The following is an 18,509-nucleotide window of genomic DNA, read 5'->3' on the forward strand; positions in this document are numbered from 1 at the left end:
TGCTACTTTGTAAGGGGTTGTCTTTAAATCCTAAGTAAAATGCTGATTTTTAGCAGCATAAACCTAGTAGATTTATGTAAGCTAAGTTTTCAAAAAATGCTTCTAAATGAATCTACTTATTTCCATGTATTTTGCTGAAAAGTATTTTTAGGAGTTAGATTTTTTAAAGTAGCAATAAAGCCATTATAGAAACAGCTTATTAATTATACACTATATATTAATTATATTAATAATTATAATAAATATAATAGTTTTTTAACTAGCCAAATATATTTGTAAAAATATATTTGTATTGATTTCAGAGAGGAAGAGAGAAGGAGAGATAGAAACATCAATGATGAGAGAGAATCAGTGATTGGCTGCCTCCTGCATGGTCCCTCACTGGGGATGGAGCTTGAAACCTGGGCATGTGCCCTGATCGGGAATCGAACCATGACCTCCTGGTTCATAGGTCAACACTCAACCACTGAGCCACATTGGCCGGGAGTTAATTAGCCATTTTTAACTAGCAACTTTTGCTATGTTAAACAGTACAGTTTGCCTGTAACTTCTTTTGTATGTGTGCTTTGTTTTTGACTTTTGCCTTTAACTCTTTTTATTTTTTTGTCTTTAACTTCTAAATATTACCAGAGCCCATATCATACAATATAGGACAGTGATGGTGAACCTATGACAAGCGTGTCAGAGGTGACACACGAACTCATTTTTTTGGTTGATTTTTCTTTGTTAAATGGCATTTAAATATATAAAATAAATATCAAAAATATAAATCTCTGTTTTACTATGGTTGCAAATATCAAAAAATTTCTATATGTGACATGGCACCAGAGTTAAGTTAGGGTTTTTCAAAATGCTGACACACCGAGTTCAAAAGGTTCGCCATCACTGATATAGGACCTCAGAATTAATCCAATAATCCAATTATTCATTCATTAATGCCAACAGCCTATTATAATCAAGGCTTTGTGAGACACAGTGAAAATAAAAATCAGCCCTGGATCACTTGTCAGACTCACCACATAACTGATAATTTTACTTAAATAATCTTTTTTTTTTTCCAATCTGTTTTGGTAAATATATGGAAATCAGAGAACCAATTGTTTCTCTTCTCTATAACTAGAAATATCTATAGCAGGTTCTTCTCAGAAGTAAATACAAATATTAATAAGCTGACCATTAAAAGTGGTCAATATTAAAAGCTGACCATTTCTTGGGTGGTTTGCCTCCCTAAAGATTAAAAAGAGCTAATATGGCCCTAGCCCATTTGGCTCAGTGGATAGAGCACTGGCCTGCGGACTGAAAGGTACCAGGTTCGATTCTGGTCAAGGGCACATGCCAGGGTTGCAGGCTTGATCTCCAGCGTGGGGCGTGCAGGAGGCAGCCGATCAATGATTCGCTTTCATCATTGATGTTTCTATCTCTCTCTCCCTCTCTCTTCCTCTCTGAAATCAATAAAAATATTAAAATAAAATAAAATAAAATAAAATAAAAAGAGCTAATATGTTCTAATGTTTACTTCTTTTGAAAAACAGCAAAATAAATAAATAAATAGACAAACAAACAAACAAATAAATAAATATTCTGCAAGATCTCTAACAGGACTTGTTGGGCATTCACTTATTTATGAAGTACCAGACATAAGAATCAATCTGTAACCATTTTTTATAGTTCACTCAAGATAATCAACAAATTATAAGAAGTCCAATTCAAAGATTAATATCCATACACAAACCCCTAAAATCACTGATCTGAGCCTTCTCAACATAACCATCACCTCACATTCTTCTGCTTCTACTAATCCATCACTGCTCATGCACATATTCTTGTTCCCTGTGGCAGAGGATGGTGGTTGCTTATCTCAATACTCTCTCCTTCCTCCTTATTAACAAAACAACAATTTAAAAAAAGTTTAAATCCTCACCTGAGAACATGTTTATTAATTTACAAAGGGGAAGGGAGAAACATTGATCATCTGCCTCCTGCATGTTCCCTATTGGAGACTGAGTCCACAACTTCCCGCACGTGCCTTAACCAGGAATTGAACCAGCAATCCTTCACTCGGTGCATGGGATGATGCCCAACCGAACTGCACCGACCAGGACCAAAACAATTTTTATCAAGCAAAATTACAGCCCAGAATAAAAGATTAGTCTTTTGCAGCTAGGTTGGTCCAGATAACCACATTCTCTGCAACTTCCAGTAGACTGCTTAAAAGGAAAGGAGTCAGCTCTGTGGGCACACCATTTTTGCTCTTTTCCCTTCCCACCTTCTTCTGGTCAACAACCCAGGCTTGATGGCTAGAGCTCTAGCAGTCTTCTTCGACAATGAGGTATCCTTTAGGATGGAAGCCATGCTCTAAGAAAAGTAGAATGCAAAGAAAGAGGCCTTAGTCCTTGATAACACTGTGGAGCTGCCTTACCAGGCTGAGCCTGTCTACCCCCAGCTTTCATTTTTGTGGGGAAAAAGGAAATTTTACCTTGTGTAAGTCACAATTATTTTGAATTTCTTTTTATATGTAGTTGAACTCATTCTACCTAATATACCTACTATTCACAAGCTTTTAGTATATAACCCTGATAGTTTAAAATGTTCATTTCAGAGATGCCTTAACAATACTTTGGCAAACAAAACTGAAGTTTTATAATGCATACTCCACTTCTACCCTAAATGTATTCTGAGTTACAGGGGCTTAAAATCTTGAAATAATTTCGAATCTTGTGCCTCTCTAGTCTGTTATAATTTCATATTTATTTCCCCCCCTAAACATCCCCTCCTTGCATTCACACTGTCCTATCTAGGACAAGCAGTCATTGCAGTCTTGGCCAGCACCAGCTTCCTAGGTAGTCTCTAGGACCTATCACCGTACCCTTCAATTCTCTCTGGGGACTGCTATCAAGGCGTATGAAAATAATTCCTCTCGTTCTTCAGGCTTTCCATAATCTAGCTCCTCCTTTTCCAACTTTTAATACTCTAACTAATCCATACTCAAAAATTGTTTCGCAGTCTGAAGTGTCTTCCTTCCTCCCATGTGCAAATATTAGCTGTCAAGTCCTACTTCAAATTTCATCTCTTCTAAGAGGTGTTCCCTCAATTCTTTACTTCATTTTTTCCTGGTTTGGAATTTGTAGAACCCACACTCAGAGAGGAAAGCACGGTGAGTGAAAGGCCAGATCGTGAACAGCTGTAAGGCCAAATTAAAGGTTTTTATTTTATCCTAAGAGCAATGGAAGACCATTGATGGATTTTAAGTAGGGAATGAGATTACATCTCAATTTGCGAACTTTCAAAAATATTACTCTGGCTGCACAGTGGAGTAGTTATTGGAGAAAAGATCAATTCCACAGCTAATTTGGTTAGGAGAAGGGGAGAATACCAGAAATAGATTAAAGAAGCTTGATAAAGCAGGTTTGTTGTAGAGGAAGAATTTGAAACTCAATATTCTAAAGGAACATGAGAGTCATTTGAGTAAATATATGTTCAGCATAAGAAAAAAGAGCTGGTGTGCAGAATTTAGCTTTAAATGTTCTCCTATCAAGAATGTATTGACAGTTACAATGCCTGAACCTTAATTGGGTCTTGGTTTTAAAAAAGCTACACAAGATTTTTAGAAACAATTGAGGAATTCTGAATGTGTAATTAGATATTTTGCAATTTTTGTTATGTAGGAAACTGTTCTCTTCTTAAGAGAAGTGTTCTGAAGTATTTAGGGGTAAAGTGCCCAATGTCTAAATTTTACTTAAAAATAGTTCAAGGAGAAAAAAGAAGTATATATGGAGGTTCACTGGGTATTTAAAATTTTTTCATAATGAACTATCAAAAGTAAAGGAGATTTAATGGTATTCTTGTTAAATTAGTGAAGACGGGCTTTCCTGGCTTATTTCTGGCATTAATACCCATTTACCTAATAATCTGAAGTATTGTTTTTTAACCCATAGCTCCAAAGAAGGGATCTTAAAAAGTAAAACACCACATGAGGATTTTCACCCAAGATGATCCCTTCTACAAGCAGTTAACAGATAGATACCCCTGCCTTCCCTTTAGTTTTGAGCCTGGCTACTCTTGGATTTCATTCTCAGCTTGATTAAGGACAGTGAAAAAGAAACTGCCTGTCCTTTTTCAATCTGAAAACATGTTACCAAATCATTCTCCTGTGCCTATGTTAATCCTTTAATACAAAGTTATCAGTTCCTCCTGTGGAGCCATTTCAGAGAATAGCAGGTATACAAATTTGTATTCAAATAATTGCTTATTGTGTTGCTCTTTTCTTTGTTAATGTCATTATCCTCCAACACTGTCAGACTGTTGGCTAATTCAACTCTTGTTTTTACTGAATTTGACAGCTGACAGCAGCAGAAACAGAAGCAGACAACCATAAACTAGTTTCCCTCAAACCAGGAGAAAAAAATGCCTACCCTGCAAAGCTAGAATACTATTTCCTGGGAGGAGATAGTCTTAGTCAGGGGTCCTCAAACTTTTTAAACAGGGGGCCAGTTCACTTGTCCCTCAGACCGTTGGAGGGCCGGACTATAGTTAAAAAAAAAACTATGAACAAATTCCTATGCACACTGCACATATCTTATTTTGAAGTAAAAAAACAAAACGGGAACAAATACAATATTTGTATTTGCATGTGGCCCGCGGGCTTTAGTTTGAGGACCCCTGGTCTTAGTAATACCAAGCCTTTCAACCTGAGCGATCAGAAAGCTTATTTCTATAGTCAGACCTAGCTAGAAATCTCACTCTACTTTTGACAAACTGAATAGGCATAGAGATAAAACTTAACTTAGTCCAAGCTCACTGTGCTTACAATCAGATTGTATCACGTGAATAAACGACAAAAATAAATAAATAAATAATGTCAAGCACTTCCAATAAGGCATTCATTAAAGAAAACAATTTTTTAAGTTCATTAACAAAATAGGGAGTTTACTGCATCAAGTTAAAAGGATGTCTTGAGATTTTATTTGGTTGATTTTTTTATGTTATTTTGTATGTTTGTTAAATTGGACCTAGTAAGCCATACACTAGAAGTTCCCCCCTCCACCCCAAACTAGAATTAATTACAGTGTAACTTCACAAGCTTACTCCATGAAGACCACTGCTTCGCATGATTGAAAGAAGAAAATGAGTGGAAAAAAGTGTGTTGAGAGCACACCACTTCTAGCAGTCACGAAAGAGCCATTAATAGTTGATGTAGTCATCATCAAAACTCCAGGTGGCCCCACTCTTGAGGAGGAATGAATGTTCTGAAAGAGAAATTCTGTTTTAATTCTAAGAAAAGGGAAAAAAAGACCCAAGTTTAATGATCTATAGTGATAGAAAGGAAAGCCATCTTGACGGTATTGTTTAAAATGAAGTTAGAAAGGATTTTTCACATCTATCATATCAATATAAGATGCATTTTCACTTACGAAATAAACATAATCCATGCTCTATTTTCAACACACAGTTATCCAACAAAAGGTCACCTGACCTTAAACAAACAAACAAACAAACAAAGGCCAAAGTCTAGTATCAATTTCTATCCTACCATTCATTCCTACCTAATCTCCTAGCAAGTTAGTGCAAATCAAAGCAAGCACTTCAGTGCTGCAGGTAGTGAAGCCTGTTCCTTTCCCAAGAGAGGCCTGTAAAACAGGACAGTCACTGACAGCAGTACAATTACTGACACAGATACAGACTTTATGGACATGTTTATCTCCGCTGTAAATCCACACTCTCTCTCCACTCCGATTCACGAGTCATAAAGAAATTGCAGATAATGAAAAACTTGGGGAAATTTACAGCATGTCGGAAACCTCAGACAGCCAGAAGAAATTAAAGAGCTGACTAGGGATAAATCACACAGGTACAATTAAAACTTCCCGCATACCTCCTTCATTTCCAAACTGAGGCACAATCCAATGGAGCTGATGAAAAGTTGAGGTCATGACTCCTCTGGCTGTAATCATTTCTTAACTAACTGCATGTTAAAATTAGCCAATTCACGGTCACGTGTAAATGCTGATTTCTTGCTGCCACTTTGATTTCCTTCGCTCTCCACTAGAAGCACTCACAGAGCAATTCTGTCTAAAACCAGGCCAAATTGCAACAAACAATAAATGGAAAGGTTATGTCCCATCTCCCACAGTCATCTCTGTAGGTGCAGGACATCTTTACCATTGCCACTGTGGACAGAGCATTAAAATGAGAAAGTGGAGCTACAATGGATGAATGAAATTGGAGGTTTCTTCTTCCCCAATAAATAACAATTCTGAAGGTTTCATTTGATCTCTTTCCAACATTCCAAAGGAGATTTTAAAGGACTGTTATGTTTGATACTAGAATAAGAATGACTTCTGGTAATACTTGTTTTTCAATAGTGGACTGAGTTAGTCCATACTTTTAGGGACTATCTCTACATGAACTTAAAAGTGGTATGGCTTTAGCAATACTGCCTCAACTCCCCAACTCTTGTTTTTCACATTCATTCAGTTACAAAGGCTACTAAAGGGAAGGAAAAACAAAGAGGAGAAAAAAAAGGCAAAACAAAACAAAGACACCAGACTTTACCAGAATGTAATAGTGCTAATTAATATGCAACTCTTGTTCCAACATAACAAATAAAAAAAATAGCAAAGATAAAAAGGCTTAACAGATCAACACCACTAAAGATTAGGATAATGTGGGTTAATTATTGGGCCCTCTATTCTATAAGCTTATAAAGTCCCCAGTAAAAGAAAAAAAGGAAGATTCTATCACATGCTGCACTCTTCCATTTCCCCTAATTCTTTAGATGAAATTAACAAACACAAGATCTCTCTGGAAAGCAATTTAGCAGAACACAGATTTTACCAGCTAATTTCTATATAACTAAGCCAAACCAAGAGTGTCAACAAAGTTATACACAAGTCAAAACTAATCTTTCTGTATCTCTATAGAATGAAGCTTCAACCAAATTAGCTCTAATATGGTTCTGAAATTCTGAGCTCTGTCAAAGAAATGAAGGTGAACAGGCTTTTTTAGAGGTGATATAGGATGCAATTGACATGGTTTTGATTTTGTTCCTATTTGACCCCTTGATGATTTGAGGTCCATTTTACACTTCAGAGAACCCAAATGTCATTTTCATTTATTACAGTAAGATTTTATTCTCAATGGAATAAAAACAATCCTAAGGAAATACTGAGAGTTTCAACCCAGACATCACTACCATAGAAAAAGTAGTTCATACCTAGCTCAGGGATCTCAATTCTATTCACCCATAAGCATTAGACATGGTGTCTGATTTGCTTTTACTTATAATGAAAAGTTCCTTAAGTTCCTAAGTGTCAGACTGATGTCCAGTATCAATCAAGAGCTGTTTAATAGAGGCAATTTTATTTACAAGTCCCCAAGAGAAAAATCATTTTTTATCAAGTATTTGAGTGAAGCCAAGAAACATTACCTACTCTTACTAGTCTAAAAACAATGTTATCCCTGAATTAAGAATTAGAAAACTTGGAGGGGGAGGGGGAGGGGGAGGGGGAGGGGGAGGGGGAGGGGGAGGGGGAGGAGGGGGAGGGGGAGGAGGAGGAGAAGAAGAAGAAAGAATTAGAAAACTTAGATTCTCATCCCAGTTATGCAAGTAACTACGTGACTCTGGGCAAATTATTGCAGCTCTGTGAGCCTCAGTTACCTTATCTGTTCAAATGGGTATAGTAGAACAGTAGTGAGAATTAAATTAGAAAACACATTTAAAGAAACACAGCAGGCTGTAATACTTTCAACAATAAAGAATAAATTTTAAAAAACGGAAACATGGAAGATTTAAAAATGTTAGTTGCCTGTCCCTCTTCATGAGACATGATTCAGATACCTGGTTCTGTCACTAATAAGCTATGTAGCTGTCCTTAGGCAAGTCACCTAATATCTTTAGACCTTTGTTTCTGTATCTGTAACATCAAAGGGTTGGGACTTGATGATTTCTAAAGATTCCCTTCCAGTTCAAACACACTATGATTACCAATTCTGTCACTAAATTATTGGGTGACCCTGAAAAAGTCACTTCATTTCTTTAAACCTCTGTTTCCTTATCTTTAAATACTGGAAGATGAACCAATAGAAAAGCAGACAAGGAATATACCAGGAAAATCATTAAAGAAGGACAAACAAGTGGCCATTAAACATAACTTTATAAGCAATTAAAGAAATGTATATAAAAATATTGAAACAATTTTCACCTATAAAATGGGCAAGTATTAAACAGTTTAGCAATATTTAGTGTTGGCTAAGATGTAGGAATACAAGTACTTCCATTTACTGTTCTCAGAAATATAATTTGGACAAGTCTTTCTGAAGGTAACTTCAGCAATATGTATAAACATTTTTTAATGTGCCATTCACATTGATCTAGAGCAAAGGATGCAACTGCAGCATGATTTACTTATGATTACTTAAAGTTCTTTATGTTAACATGTAGTGGGTTTATTTATATTTTTAAAGTAATTAATAAATATTAAAGTTTTTTCTGTTGTAATTTCTAAAACAGTAAATATAGGTATAACCCACAAAAACAAGAGCTCTTTGGGATCACCATTAATTTAAAGTCAAAAGAAGTCCTGACACCAAAAAGTATGTGAACCACTGTTCTAAGGTGATCATCCTCATTTCATAAATGAAGAATCTACGGCTTAGAAAATTAAGTAACTTGCCTAAGTGGTAGATTGAGATAATAAAGCTGTTATGACTCCAGAACCCAAGCTCTTAATCACTATACTGTCCTTTCCTATTAGCTATTTATCATCTAGCTCCTACCTATTTATCTCCAGGTAATTGTTTTTTCCCTTATATCACATTCAGGTCGTCATTTTTCTCCACTACCCCTAGTTACCTCAAACAGAGATATTTCTTAAGTTATATTGTGAAAAAGCAATTCCTACAAGTTGCTCACTACAAAAGATAGTATACATCCTCTCAAACATTTTTTAAACCAGACAAACTTAAGCTTTTCAACCTATCAATTATAGATGATATAATTCCTCAGATCTGACCTCTTTAAGAATCTCTTCTTAAAAACAAACCTCCCCAAATGTCCACAGTAATATCAACAATTATACTCATCTCCCAGTGGACATATTTTGGATCCATGAAATAGTAATTTAAAATTACTACTCAGATGTTTTACATTAGTTACAGTGTACTCACTTTAAAAAATATATTTTTATTGATTTTTAGAGTGAGAAAGGGAGGGGGGAAGAAGAGGAAAAGAGAGAAAGAGAGAGAGAGAGAGAGAGAGAGAGAGAGAGGGAGAAAATGACTGCTAAAGACAATGACATGGGAAAATGTCATAACTGAATGTTGAGCAAAAGAAGCCCAAAACAAAGACTACATAATTTGTAATTCATTTACATAAATATTTTAAAAAGCAAAAACTTTTAATGATATCATAAGTAATAATAGTGCTTGTCTTTGTGGAAAGTACAAGTAGTGTATAGGAGGGCCATGAAGGAGGCTTTGTATATTGGGAAAGTTCTATTTCTTAATCTGTTCTGGGTTGTGGTTTCATGGGAATATTGATTTTATAAAAATTCATTAAAGTATACATTATAATTTGTGTACTTTTCTTTTTATATATTACTAGAGGCCCAGTGCATAAAATTCGTGCACGGGGGGGGGGGCGGGGTAAGAAGGGGGACCCTCAGTCCGGCCTGCACCTCTCTAATCTGGGACCCCTCGGAGAATGTCTGACTGCTGGTTTGTGCCCGCACTTTTAACAGATGACATCTCCATTGTTGTTTCTTTCTTTTCATGCTTAAACCCACTGGAATTAGTAGGTGTTCAAAGTGTGTACTCATTTTGGGGGGACACCCTGTATATCTCTAGTCAGCGGTGAAAGAAACCAATAGCAGATTTGGAACCCCCAGACAGGGAACCTTGCTCACTCCCTGCAGGTCTCCCCACTCCACTTTCCACCTTCTCGGGCAGAGGGAGAATCAATGTTTTCTCTCATTAACTCGGAAAAGCACGTCCTGTCACCCACTGCCCAGCAGGAGTGCACTAGGCCCCAAGCAAGCGAGGCTCAGTCAGGGCAGCCTTCGCTCATGGGTGTTGGCACCCAAAGTGAATATACCAATACATATATTCCTCCTCTGCAGTCGCCCCGACTATCCCACCGTTTCACTGAGAGAACGGAACTCCTCACCTCCTCTGGGTTCCCAATCTTGAATGCTGACGGAAGGCATCTCAGCTAGGGCCGCCCACGCCCACCAGGTGTGTCTGTCCACATCTGCTCCCACCTCAGCACCTGCATTAGCCCCATGGAGGTGATCTCGTCGCTATACTGGCCTCCGCGGGAACAGAGCATCTCCACTCTGCCCTCTCACTGTCATCTCACAGGTGCCCACCTTCGGCACCCAGAACACCCAGACCCTCTCCAAAGGACGTGAGCATGCCAGAGGGGACATTCGCACATCCTGTGGGGGATGTAGGCGTGCTGAGGTTGACGTAAGTGCAGCGGAGGGGCAGGGGGAGGAACTTTCATGCGCCTTGGTCCGGGACTGTTGCAGGCATGCGCGTGGGTGACAGCGCGCTAGGGGGCGTTCACACACCAAAGGGGGAGGAGAGGATATGCACACTGGAGGCCTGTGGCTTCGCAGATCTGCAAACCTCTATGGTACGGCCAGGAGGATGTCATCTGGCCCGCCACAGTGGCTGTCCCTGCGATCATGCACATTCTGGGCCAGGAGGCAGGACTTGCGCAGCCACTCCTTGGCGCTGATGTCCTGCAGGCGCTACTTCAGCTCAGCCCACAGGCTCCACTTGGTGCGCTCACGGCTGCCACTGCCGCCATGTGGGGAGTACAGGCCACCCTCCGCCAGTCCGCCTTCCCCGCCCAGAGACTCTCTGAGCATGCTGCCCACAGGCTCGGAGCGGCCTGGGCGGGGCAGGACGCCTGCGAGTGCTGCCTACAGGCTGGGCTTGGAGACAAAGCCAGGCATCCTGCCCCGCCCCGCCACGGCCGCTCGGTGCCTGCACACTGTCCACCGACCCTCAATTTGCATATTCCCTCCTTATTGGCTGTGGGTGCTGCCATCTTTGTCATGGAATTACAGTTAATTTGCATATTACTCTTTTATTAGAGAGGATACTTAAATTTTTTAAAGTTTATTAAAGAACAAAAATGATGGAACAGTGGACTATTTCTATATCTGAAGTCTCATTTTAGGTCTTTTTTCTTTGCATTCCATATCCAGAACTTCAACCTGTCAAACTCATCCTCTCAAAGGTTTTCTTCACTATTATCCAGTCAATTTTTACATGTATTCTCCTATAAGAGTCAATCAAATGTAACAGTCCTTCCTTTAAAAATTTCATTCCTTTTTTACTATTATATTTCTCAAATCTTTTTCAGTTATAACAAATATTAGTAACTCTTACCAAGCTTTTAGTTTAGACTTAAAGGTTAGAGAAACTTCTCTTCTACATATCAAAAGTCATTATTTTTCTAGAGTTCCTATAGCAAAGTGCTTTGTAATCTCTATAAATTACATGCAAAATCACCACCCTCCTAGATCATATTTCTAACACAGACCAATAGAAAGAAGAAGAAGAAAAAAGGAACTGACATTACACTTAAAAACACTCTCAATTTTGTTGAAATCTTTAGAGCATCAAAAACTAAACTAGCCTGGCCGGTGAAAGTCAGTGGTTGAGTGTTTACCCTGTGAACTAGGAGGTCAGGATTTGATTCCTGGTCAGGACACATGCCAGGGTTGTGGGCTTGATCCCCAGTAGGGGGCATGCAGGAGGCAGCCAGTCAATGATTCTCTCTCATCATTTATGTTTCTCTCCCTGAAATCAATAAAAATAAATATTTTTTGAAAACCACTAAACTAATAAATAATCAAACAAGCAATAAGAAAATGCCAATTTATTTTCTTAGGAGCGGAAACAGTCATTCTTATACCCAAAGCCTGGAAAGAAACTCAATTCCTATGTACAACTATTGCAATTATTTGGTTCTACTCTTTGTCATAACAAAACTATATTCTAAGCCAAAAAGAAAAAAAAAATTATTAGGTCCATCTTACCTCTCAACCAAACAGCTCCAGTTTCATTTAAGACTGACAGATACTCTAAATGGTTCTTTGCTCCTGTTGAATAGTTAATACTGAATTCAGTTCTCCAAGTACAAGGAAGAAGGGCTGAAAACATAAAGCTTGACAAAATCTTGGCCAATGTTTGCTGATGAAAAGATGCCTCTTTCACCAACAAAATCATCTATGGTCCTTGACCCATCAGCTTATCACTCCTTTTCTTCCCAAATTTCTACTTCTAGAAGGTCATGCTAAGGTTGGAAAACGAAGTGTCATTAACTGTCACCATGCTATTCATTACCTGCTTTAAAAGATCTATTGTTGCCGTAACTGGTTTGGCTCAGTGGATAGAGCGTCAGCCTGCGGACTGAAAGGTCCCAGGTTCGATTCCGGTCAAGGGCATGTACCTTGGTTGCGGGCACATCCCCAGTAGGGGGTGTGCAGGAGGCGGCTGATCGATGTTTCTCTCTCATCGATGTTTCTAACTCTCTATCCCTCTCCCTTCCTCTCTGTAAAAAATCAATAAAATATATATTAAAAAAAAGAAGATCTATTGTTATTAATGGACCTAGTCATTTTTATTTAGAAACAGTTCATAAAAGAGTTTAAAATTTTAACTGCATAGGAAATTAAGAGGTAGATCTTTCAAGTAATTTTATTTTTAGAAAGGTATAAATTTTTCTTTACTTTTAGATAGTTTTTTTCCTACTCAACAAAATAGAATGTCTTCATTGTTGACAACTGGAAAATTCAGAAAAATTTTAAGGAAAAAAATCACTCAAGATAGCCATTGCAACATACTGGTTTATTTCCTTCCAATAATTTGTCTATGTCCATGCTCTCAAAACAAAAGAAATTGATAATTTGTGCTCTAAATATTTTCATTGCAATTATCCTTTCATATAATGAGTATTTTTGTCATTAAGTGTTCTTTAATGCTTTAACATGATTTTTAATGGCTACATTGTCTTCTACTGTACGGATGTACTATAATTCACTTGATTATTCCCTAATGTTTAATTTTTTCACTATGTACATTTTTTCCCCCATCAATTTCAGAGAGGAAGGGAAAGGGAACGAGAGATAGAAACAACAATGATGAGAGAGAATCATTGGTTGGCTGCCTCCTGCACACCCCCTGCTGGGGATTGAGCCTGCAACCCAGGCATGTGCCCTTGACCAGAATTAAACCTGGGACACTTGTCTACAGGCCGACATTCTATCCAGCCAGGGCACTATGTACATCTGACCTATCATATATTTTGTAGAATTATGCAGAATGTTACTTTGAGCCCAACTCCATCCAAATTAATTATGCCTTGCTTAATTAATTTATGCCTGCTTTCCTCTATCTTTGCCCTCCCCTGCAAAGGAAATAAAACACTGCAAACATTTTATGGTAAAATCCTCTTTGCGTATAAAGCCATTTCTGAGGCAATGTTGGGATTATCATATAACTTGACTAATGGAGAAAAGATACAAATGCTTATAAGCCTTAATGGTATCTTGAGGCTTTGTCTATCCTAATTTGTTAACCAAGGGAAACATGAGAAATAGCATGTTTTATTTTCCATTATTATAATACTAGAGGCCCGGTGCACAAAAATTTGTGCACTGGGGGGGGGGGGCCCTCAGCCCGGCCTGTGCCCTCTCGCAGTCTGGGACCCATCGGGAGATAACGACCTGCTGGCTTAGGCCTGCTCCCAGGTGGCAGAGGGCAGGCCCAATCCCTAGGTGCAGCCCCTGGTCGGGCTCAGAGCAGGGCCAGTTGGGGAGTTGGGGCGCCGCCCGCTGTCATGCACAGAGCAGGGGGGATCTGGAGGTTGTGATGCCACCCCTAGTCACGCTCAGGGTACGGCCGATTGGGGGGTTGGGGCACCGCCCCCTGTCACACTCAAGGCAGGGTCAATAGGGAAGTTGTAGCGCCACCCCCTGTCACGCACAGAGCAGGGCCCATCAGGTGGTTGGGGCTCCGTACCCTGTCACACACACAGCAGGGTTGATCAGGGGGTTGGGGAGCTCCCCCCTGTCACACACAGAGCAGGGCGGATCAGGGGGTTGGGGCGCTGCCCCCTGTCATGCACAGAGCAGGGCCCATCAGGGGGGTTGGGGCTCCGTACTCTGTCACACATAGAGCAGGGCCGATCAGGTGGTTGAGGAGCTCCCCACTGTCACTCACAGAGCAGGGCCCATCAGGGGGGTTGGGGCACCGCCCCTCGTCACACACAGAGCAGGGCGGATCAGGGGGTTGGGGAGCCGCCACTCTCACACTTAGGGCAGGGCCTATGGGGAGGTTATGGCTCTACCCCATCACACACAGAGCAGGGCCCGTGGCGGGGGGGCGACATTGGAGCGCCGCCCTCTATCACCCACAGAGCAGGGCCAATCAGGGGGTTGGGGCGCTGCACCCTGTCACACACAGAGCAGGGCCGATCAGGGGGTTAGGGCGCTGCACCCTGTCACACACAGAGCCGCAGGGCGAGCAGGGGCTTTGTGCGCTGCCCCCTGTCACGCTGATCCCGGTGCCGGGAGGCCTCGCGGCTCCGCTGATTCTAGTGCCGGTGCCGGGAGGCATATTACCCTTTTACTATATAGAATAGAGGCCTGGTGCACGGGTGGGGGGTGGCTGGTTTTCCCTGAAGGGTGTCCTGGATCAGGGTGGGGGTCCCGCTTCGGTGCCTGGCCAGCCTGGGTGAGGCGATGATGGCTGTTTGCAGCTGGTTACACACCCTTTAGGGTGGGAGTCCCCACTGGGGTGCCTGGCCAGTCTGGCTGAGGGGCTGAGGGCTGTTTTCAGGCTGACGGGTGACTGAAGCTCCCAACCACTCTTTTTTTTTTTTTTAATATATTTTATTGACTTTTTACAGAGAGGAAGGGAGAGAGATCGAGAGTCAGAAACATCGATGAGAGAGAAACATCGATCAGCCGCCTCCTGCACATCCCCCACTGGGGATGTGCCCGCAACCCAGGTACATGCCCTTGACTGGAATCGAACCTGGGACCTTTTAGTCCGCAGGCCGATGCTCTATCCACTGAGCCAAACCGGTTTCGGCTCTTTTTTTTTTTTATTTTTTTTATTCTGGGCCAGCTTTAGCTCTGAGGCCTCAGCTGCTGAAAACAGGTTTCTGGCCTTTGTTTACCGTCTGTATTTGATACAATGTTGCGGTCCGGCTGGCTGAAGCCCAGCTGAGTAAAGCAGATTTCTGGGGTTTTGTTTAGCTTCTATATTTGCAACATAGTTGCTTAGAGTTGCAGCTGAGAGGCAAGTCAGGCAGGGAACGTTGGAATCCTCCGTCACTGAAGCAAGCAAGCCTCATGTTAGTTTCAAGCTGCCTGGCTGCTGGCCACCATCTTGGCTGACAGTTAATTTGCATATCGCCCTGATTAGCCAATGGGAAGGGTAGCGGTCGTATGCCAATTACCATGTTTCTCTTTTATTAGATAGGATATTTTAAAAAAAAACAAAATACTTAAGGCTAAACTGACAATTTCTAATTATGAAAAATAACCTAGATCCCTTCAAAGTGGGAATTCTAGATTTTATACTGTATTACAACCTAAATAGGATGCCATGTTAATGGCTATGGTGAAATAGTATGGCAATGCAGAAAACAAAAGTAAGTTTCATTTGATATTTGAGAAATGCAAATTATAACATTTTAGGTTGCTTTTCAATCACATTCCCTGGAGCTTTATTTTTCAGGTTAAAATAATTTAAATCTATAATTTCTTGAATTTCCAGTCCTTGTCACCAGACATGATCAAGAAACATTGAAAAAAATGTTTTATCGTCACAGTGAATAAACAAACATTAAAACACTATATTAATATTTTGCCTATCAAGTTGGCAATGACTTTTAAAAATTATAATACTTGGTGTTGGCGAAAATATAAGGCTAGGTAGTGGTTTTCTGGAAGACAATTTCACAGTATATTTCATTCTCCATGAGAGATCCCACAAATCTCCAGCTACATGTAAAATGTAGTCTTCACTCCTTGGAATTTACCCTAGTGCTGCTATAACCCAAATAGAGGTGTTAATTAAAAGGTGCATCAACAGCAAATATTTTAGGGCAATTACTGTTACTTCAAATTTAAACTTCCAAAATTTTTTTTTCCAGTTAACAAAGATTTGGTCGGTTACTATATACAAAGGCCATAACAATTTTCTGAATAGCTACAGGTAGGTAATTGAATGAAAAAGTACTACTATGTAAGAAAACTATACTAAAGTAATTGCTTCAACTTAGAGGCTTAATAATCTACCAAAGAGCAGAGAGACTCTACAAATCTACTTCTGAAGTTATGGATATTTTGTTTCACAAATTCATTTCCCTGAGAAAAAAATAACTACCTAAAAAATTACCTGCTGCCTAGGTGACACGACTAAACTTGAAAAGAGCATTGCTTTAATGCTGTTAATTACACCAACCTATACTAATGGATTTTACTTATTTCTATGAAAATTAAGGTGCCTGCCTACTAAGGGACATGTACTAGTAAGAGAATTAGGTGATTTTTATTCTTTAAGCAAATCCCTCTTTTCCTTCTGACTTCCCTGTCATTAACCAGGCTCTAAACATAAGGGTAAAAACTCTTAATTTCAGCTTACTCCCTATGACCTATCCAGAAAATGATATACCTGAAACATCTACTGTCAGTGCACTTCTTTCTATTCATACTGCCATCATTCATTCAAGCCCTCAATTCTTCTTGCTGAATTCCCACAATAGCTTCCAGCCTCTGTCTCTACCATTCCCTCCCATCCTATGCACTAATGCCTCCTAAAGGTACGTGATTTCCCTACTCAAAAATCTTCAGAGATAGAATTTTTAATGATGCAGAAAAAAAATAAATGGAAAAAAAAGTATTTACAGGCTAAAATTACATACATAGACTTTAGTCTCAGTAATGTTAAAAAGCATGTCTGTGTATATGCATGGGCTTACATAGAAATGTAAGCGCACATTCATACATAAAGGAAAAATGGAGGGTCAGGAAACACATCCAATGTTAACAGTAGTTATCTCTTAGTCGTAATGCTAGGTTTTATTTACTTTCTTCTTTATCTTTACAACAAACAGATTTGTAATAAAGTCTCTTGGTAAAGTGTCTCACAAGCCATATAGTGAACATATAGTTAATGTTATAGTCAGTAAGACATTCAAAAGACATTGCACATACTCCCTATTATCTATGAATCTAACCCTTCACACCTGCCCCTCCCCACCAAGTTCAAGGCCCTCCTCAATCTGGCACCTATCTCCCTCCTAGTCTTAGTCCTTATGACCCTTAATATAACCTGGGCTCCTTAAGGACCAGATTAGATCATTCACATTGTTCCTTGAGCATAGCAGTTGTTTCAAACTCTGCTTTCATACTCATTCCACCTAGAATGTGGTCCCTTCCCACTTCCACCTACCCGGATCCTATGTGTTCTCTAAGGTCTATGCTCAATGCTCCAGAAATAGCAAATACCACCACACCCATATCTTTCCCTTGTTCATAGCAGACAACACTAATTGATTTCTGAATCCAGGCCCCTTCTCAAAATCCCTCAATTAAACAGACCTAGGCAATCTTTACTCATCAATCCATGTTGACATACAGAATGAAACTTATGTGCCATTCCTAAAGCAAGCTAATGTAATTGCCCCCTTCTCCCCTATCCCCAGTTCTTTGTGCTCTTGTAGAGTTTACCTCCTCCACCTTCTATAAAGAATCATTTACTTAATTGTCTTATCTCTTCCCAGCTAGATTTTAATCTGCACAAGGGCAGTAATTTATGTCTTATTCATCTTCATAGCTGCTACAGAGCCTTGCAGGAAGCAGGCATTCAAATAGTTGCTTCATTCTTTTGCTACTATCTCATCACTCAAAATGGCTAAGTAGATAAAAGCTTTATTTTGAAACAATTAAATTCTTCTTGAGGTATTGAGTTCAAGTTTATTTTATCAATTTTAGCTAACACTAATTCAAAATAATACATACAAAAATAAGTAAAGAAAGAAAATATACATCCCTATGTTCATTGTAGCATATTTACAATACCCAAGATTTAGAAGTAGCCCAAGTGTCTATCATTAGATGAATGAATAAAAAAGCTGTGGTACATTTACACAATGGAATACCACTCAGCCATCAAAAAGGAAATCTTATCCTTTGTGACAGCATGGATGGACGTGGAGAATATTATGCTAAGTGACATAAGCCAGTCAGAAAAAGACAAATACCATATGTTTTCACTTGCATGTGGAATCTAATGAACAAACAAATAGAAACAGACTTATAGATACAGAAAACAGACTGACAGCTGTTAGAGGGAAGGGAGCTTGGGGCACTGGGTGAAAAAGGTGAAGGGATTAAGAAAACAATAACAGCAACCAAAAACACCTCATACCAGCCGTGGGCAAACTACGGCCCTTGGGCCAGATCCGGCCCGTTTGAAATGAA

At 39.6% G+C, this 18,509-nt stretch overlaps 1 protein-coding gene across 6 annotated transcripts in view; it reads right to left on the bottom strand.

Annotated features, from left to right (window-relative positions):
- The window catches only part of LIN52 (lin-52 DREAM MuvB core complex component), a 94,245-nt gene that overhangs the window by 51,414 nt on the left and 24,322 nt on the right, over positions 1-18,509 (bottom strand). The window contains exon 6 of one of the 6 annotated variants that reach the window (XM_059690875.1): positions 1,590-2,355. The exons of 2 other annotated variants lie outside the window; for them this stretch is intronic. In XM_059690875.1, coding sequence (XP_059546858.1) covers positions 2,354-2,355 — 2 coding nt within the window. In that variant the 3' untranslated portion in view covers positions 1,590-2,353. Of the gene's footprint in view, positions 1-1,589; positions 2,356-4,987; positions 5,247-7,570; positions 9,165-10,977; positions 11,288-18,509 lie in introns of those variants that run through there. 3 more of the 6 variants (XM_059690857.1, XM_059690840.1, XM_059690848.1) reach the window with 3 other exon arrangements.

The sequence above is a fragment of the Myotis daubentonii genome, chromosome 1 (assembly GCF_963259705.1).
Source record: "Myotis daubentonii chromosome 1, mMyoDau2.1, whole genome shotgun sequence".
NCBI lineage: Eukaryota > Metazoa > Chordata > Mammalia > Chiroptera > Vespertilionidae > Myotis > Myotis daubentonii.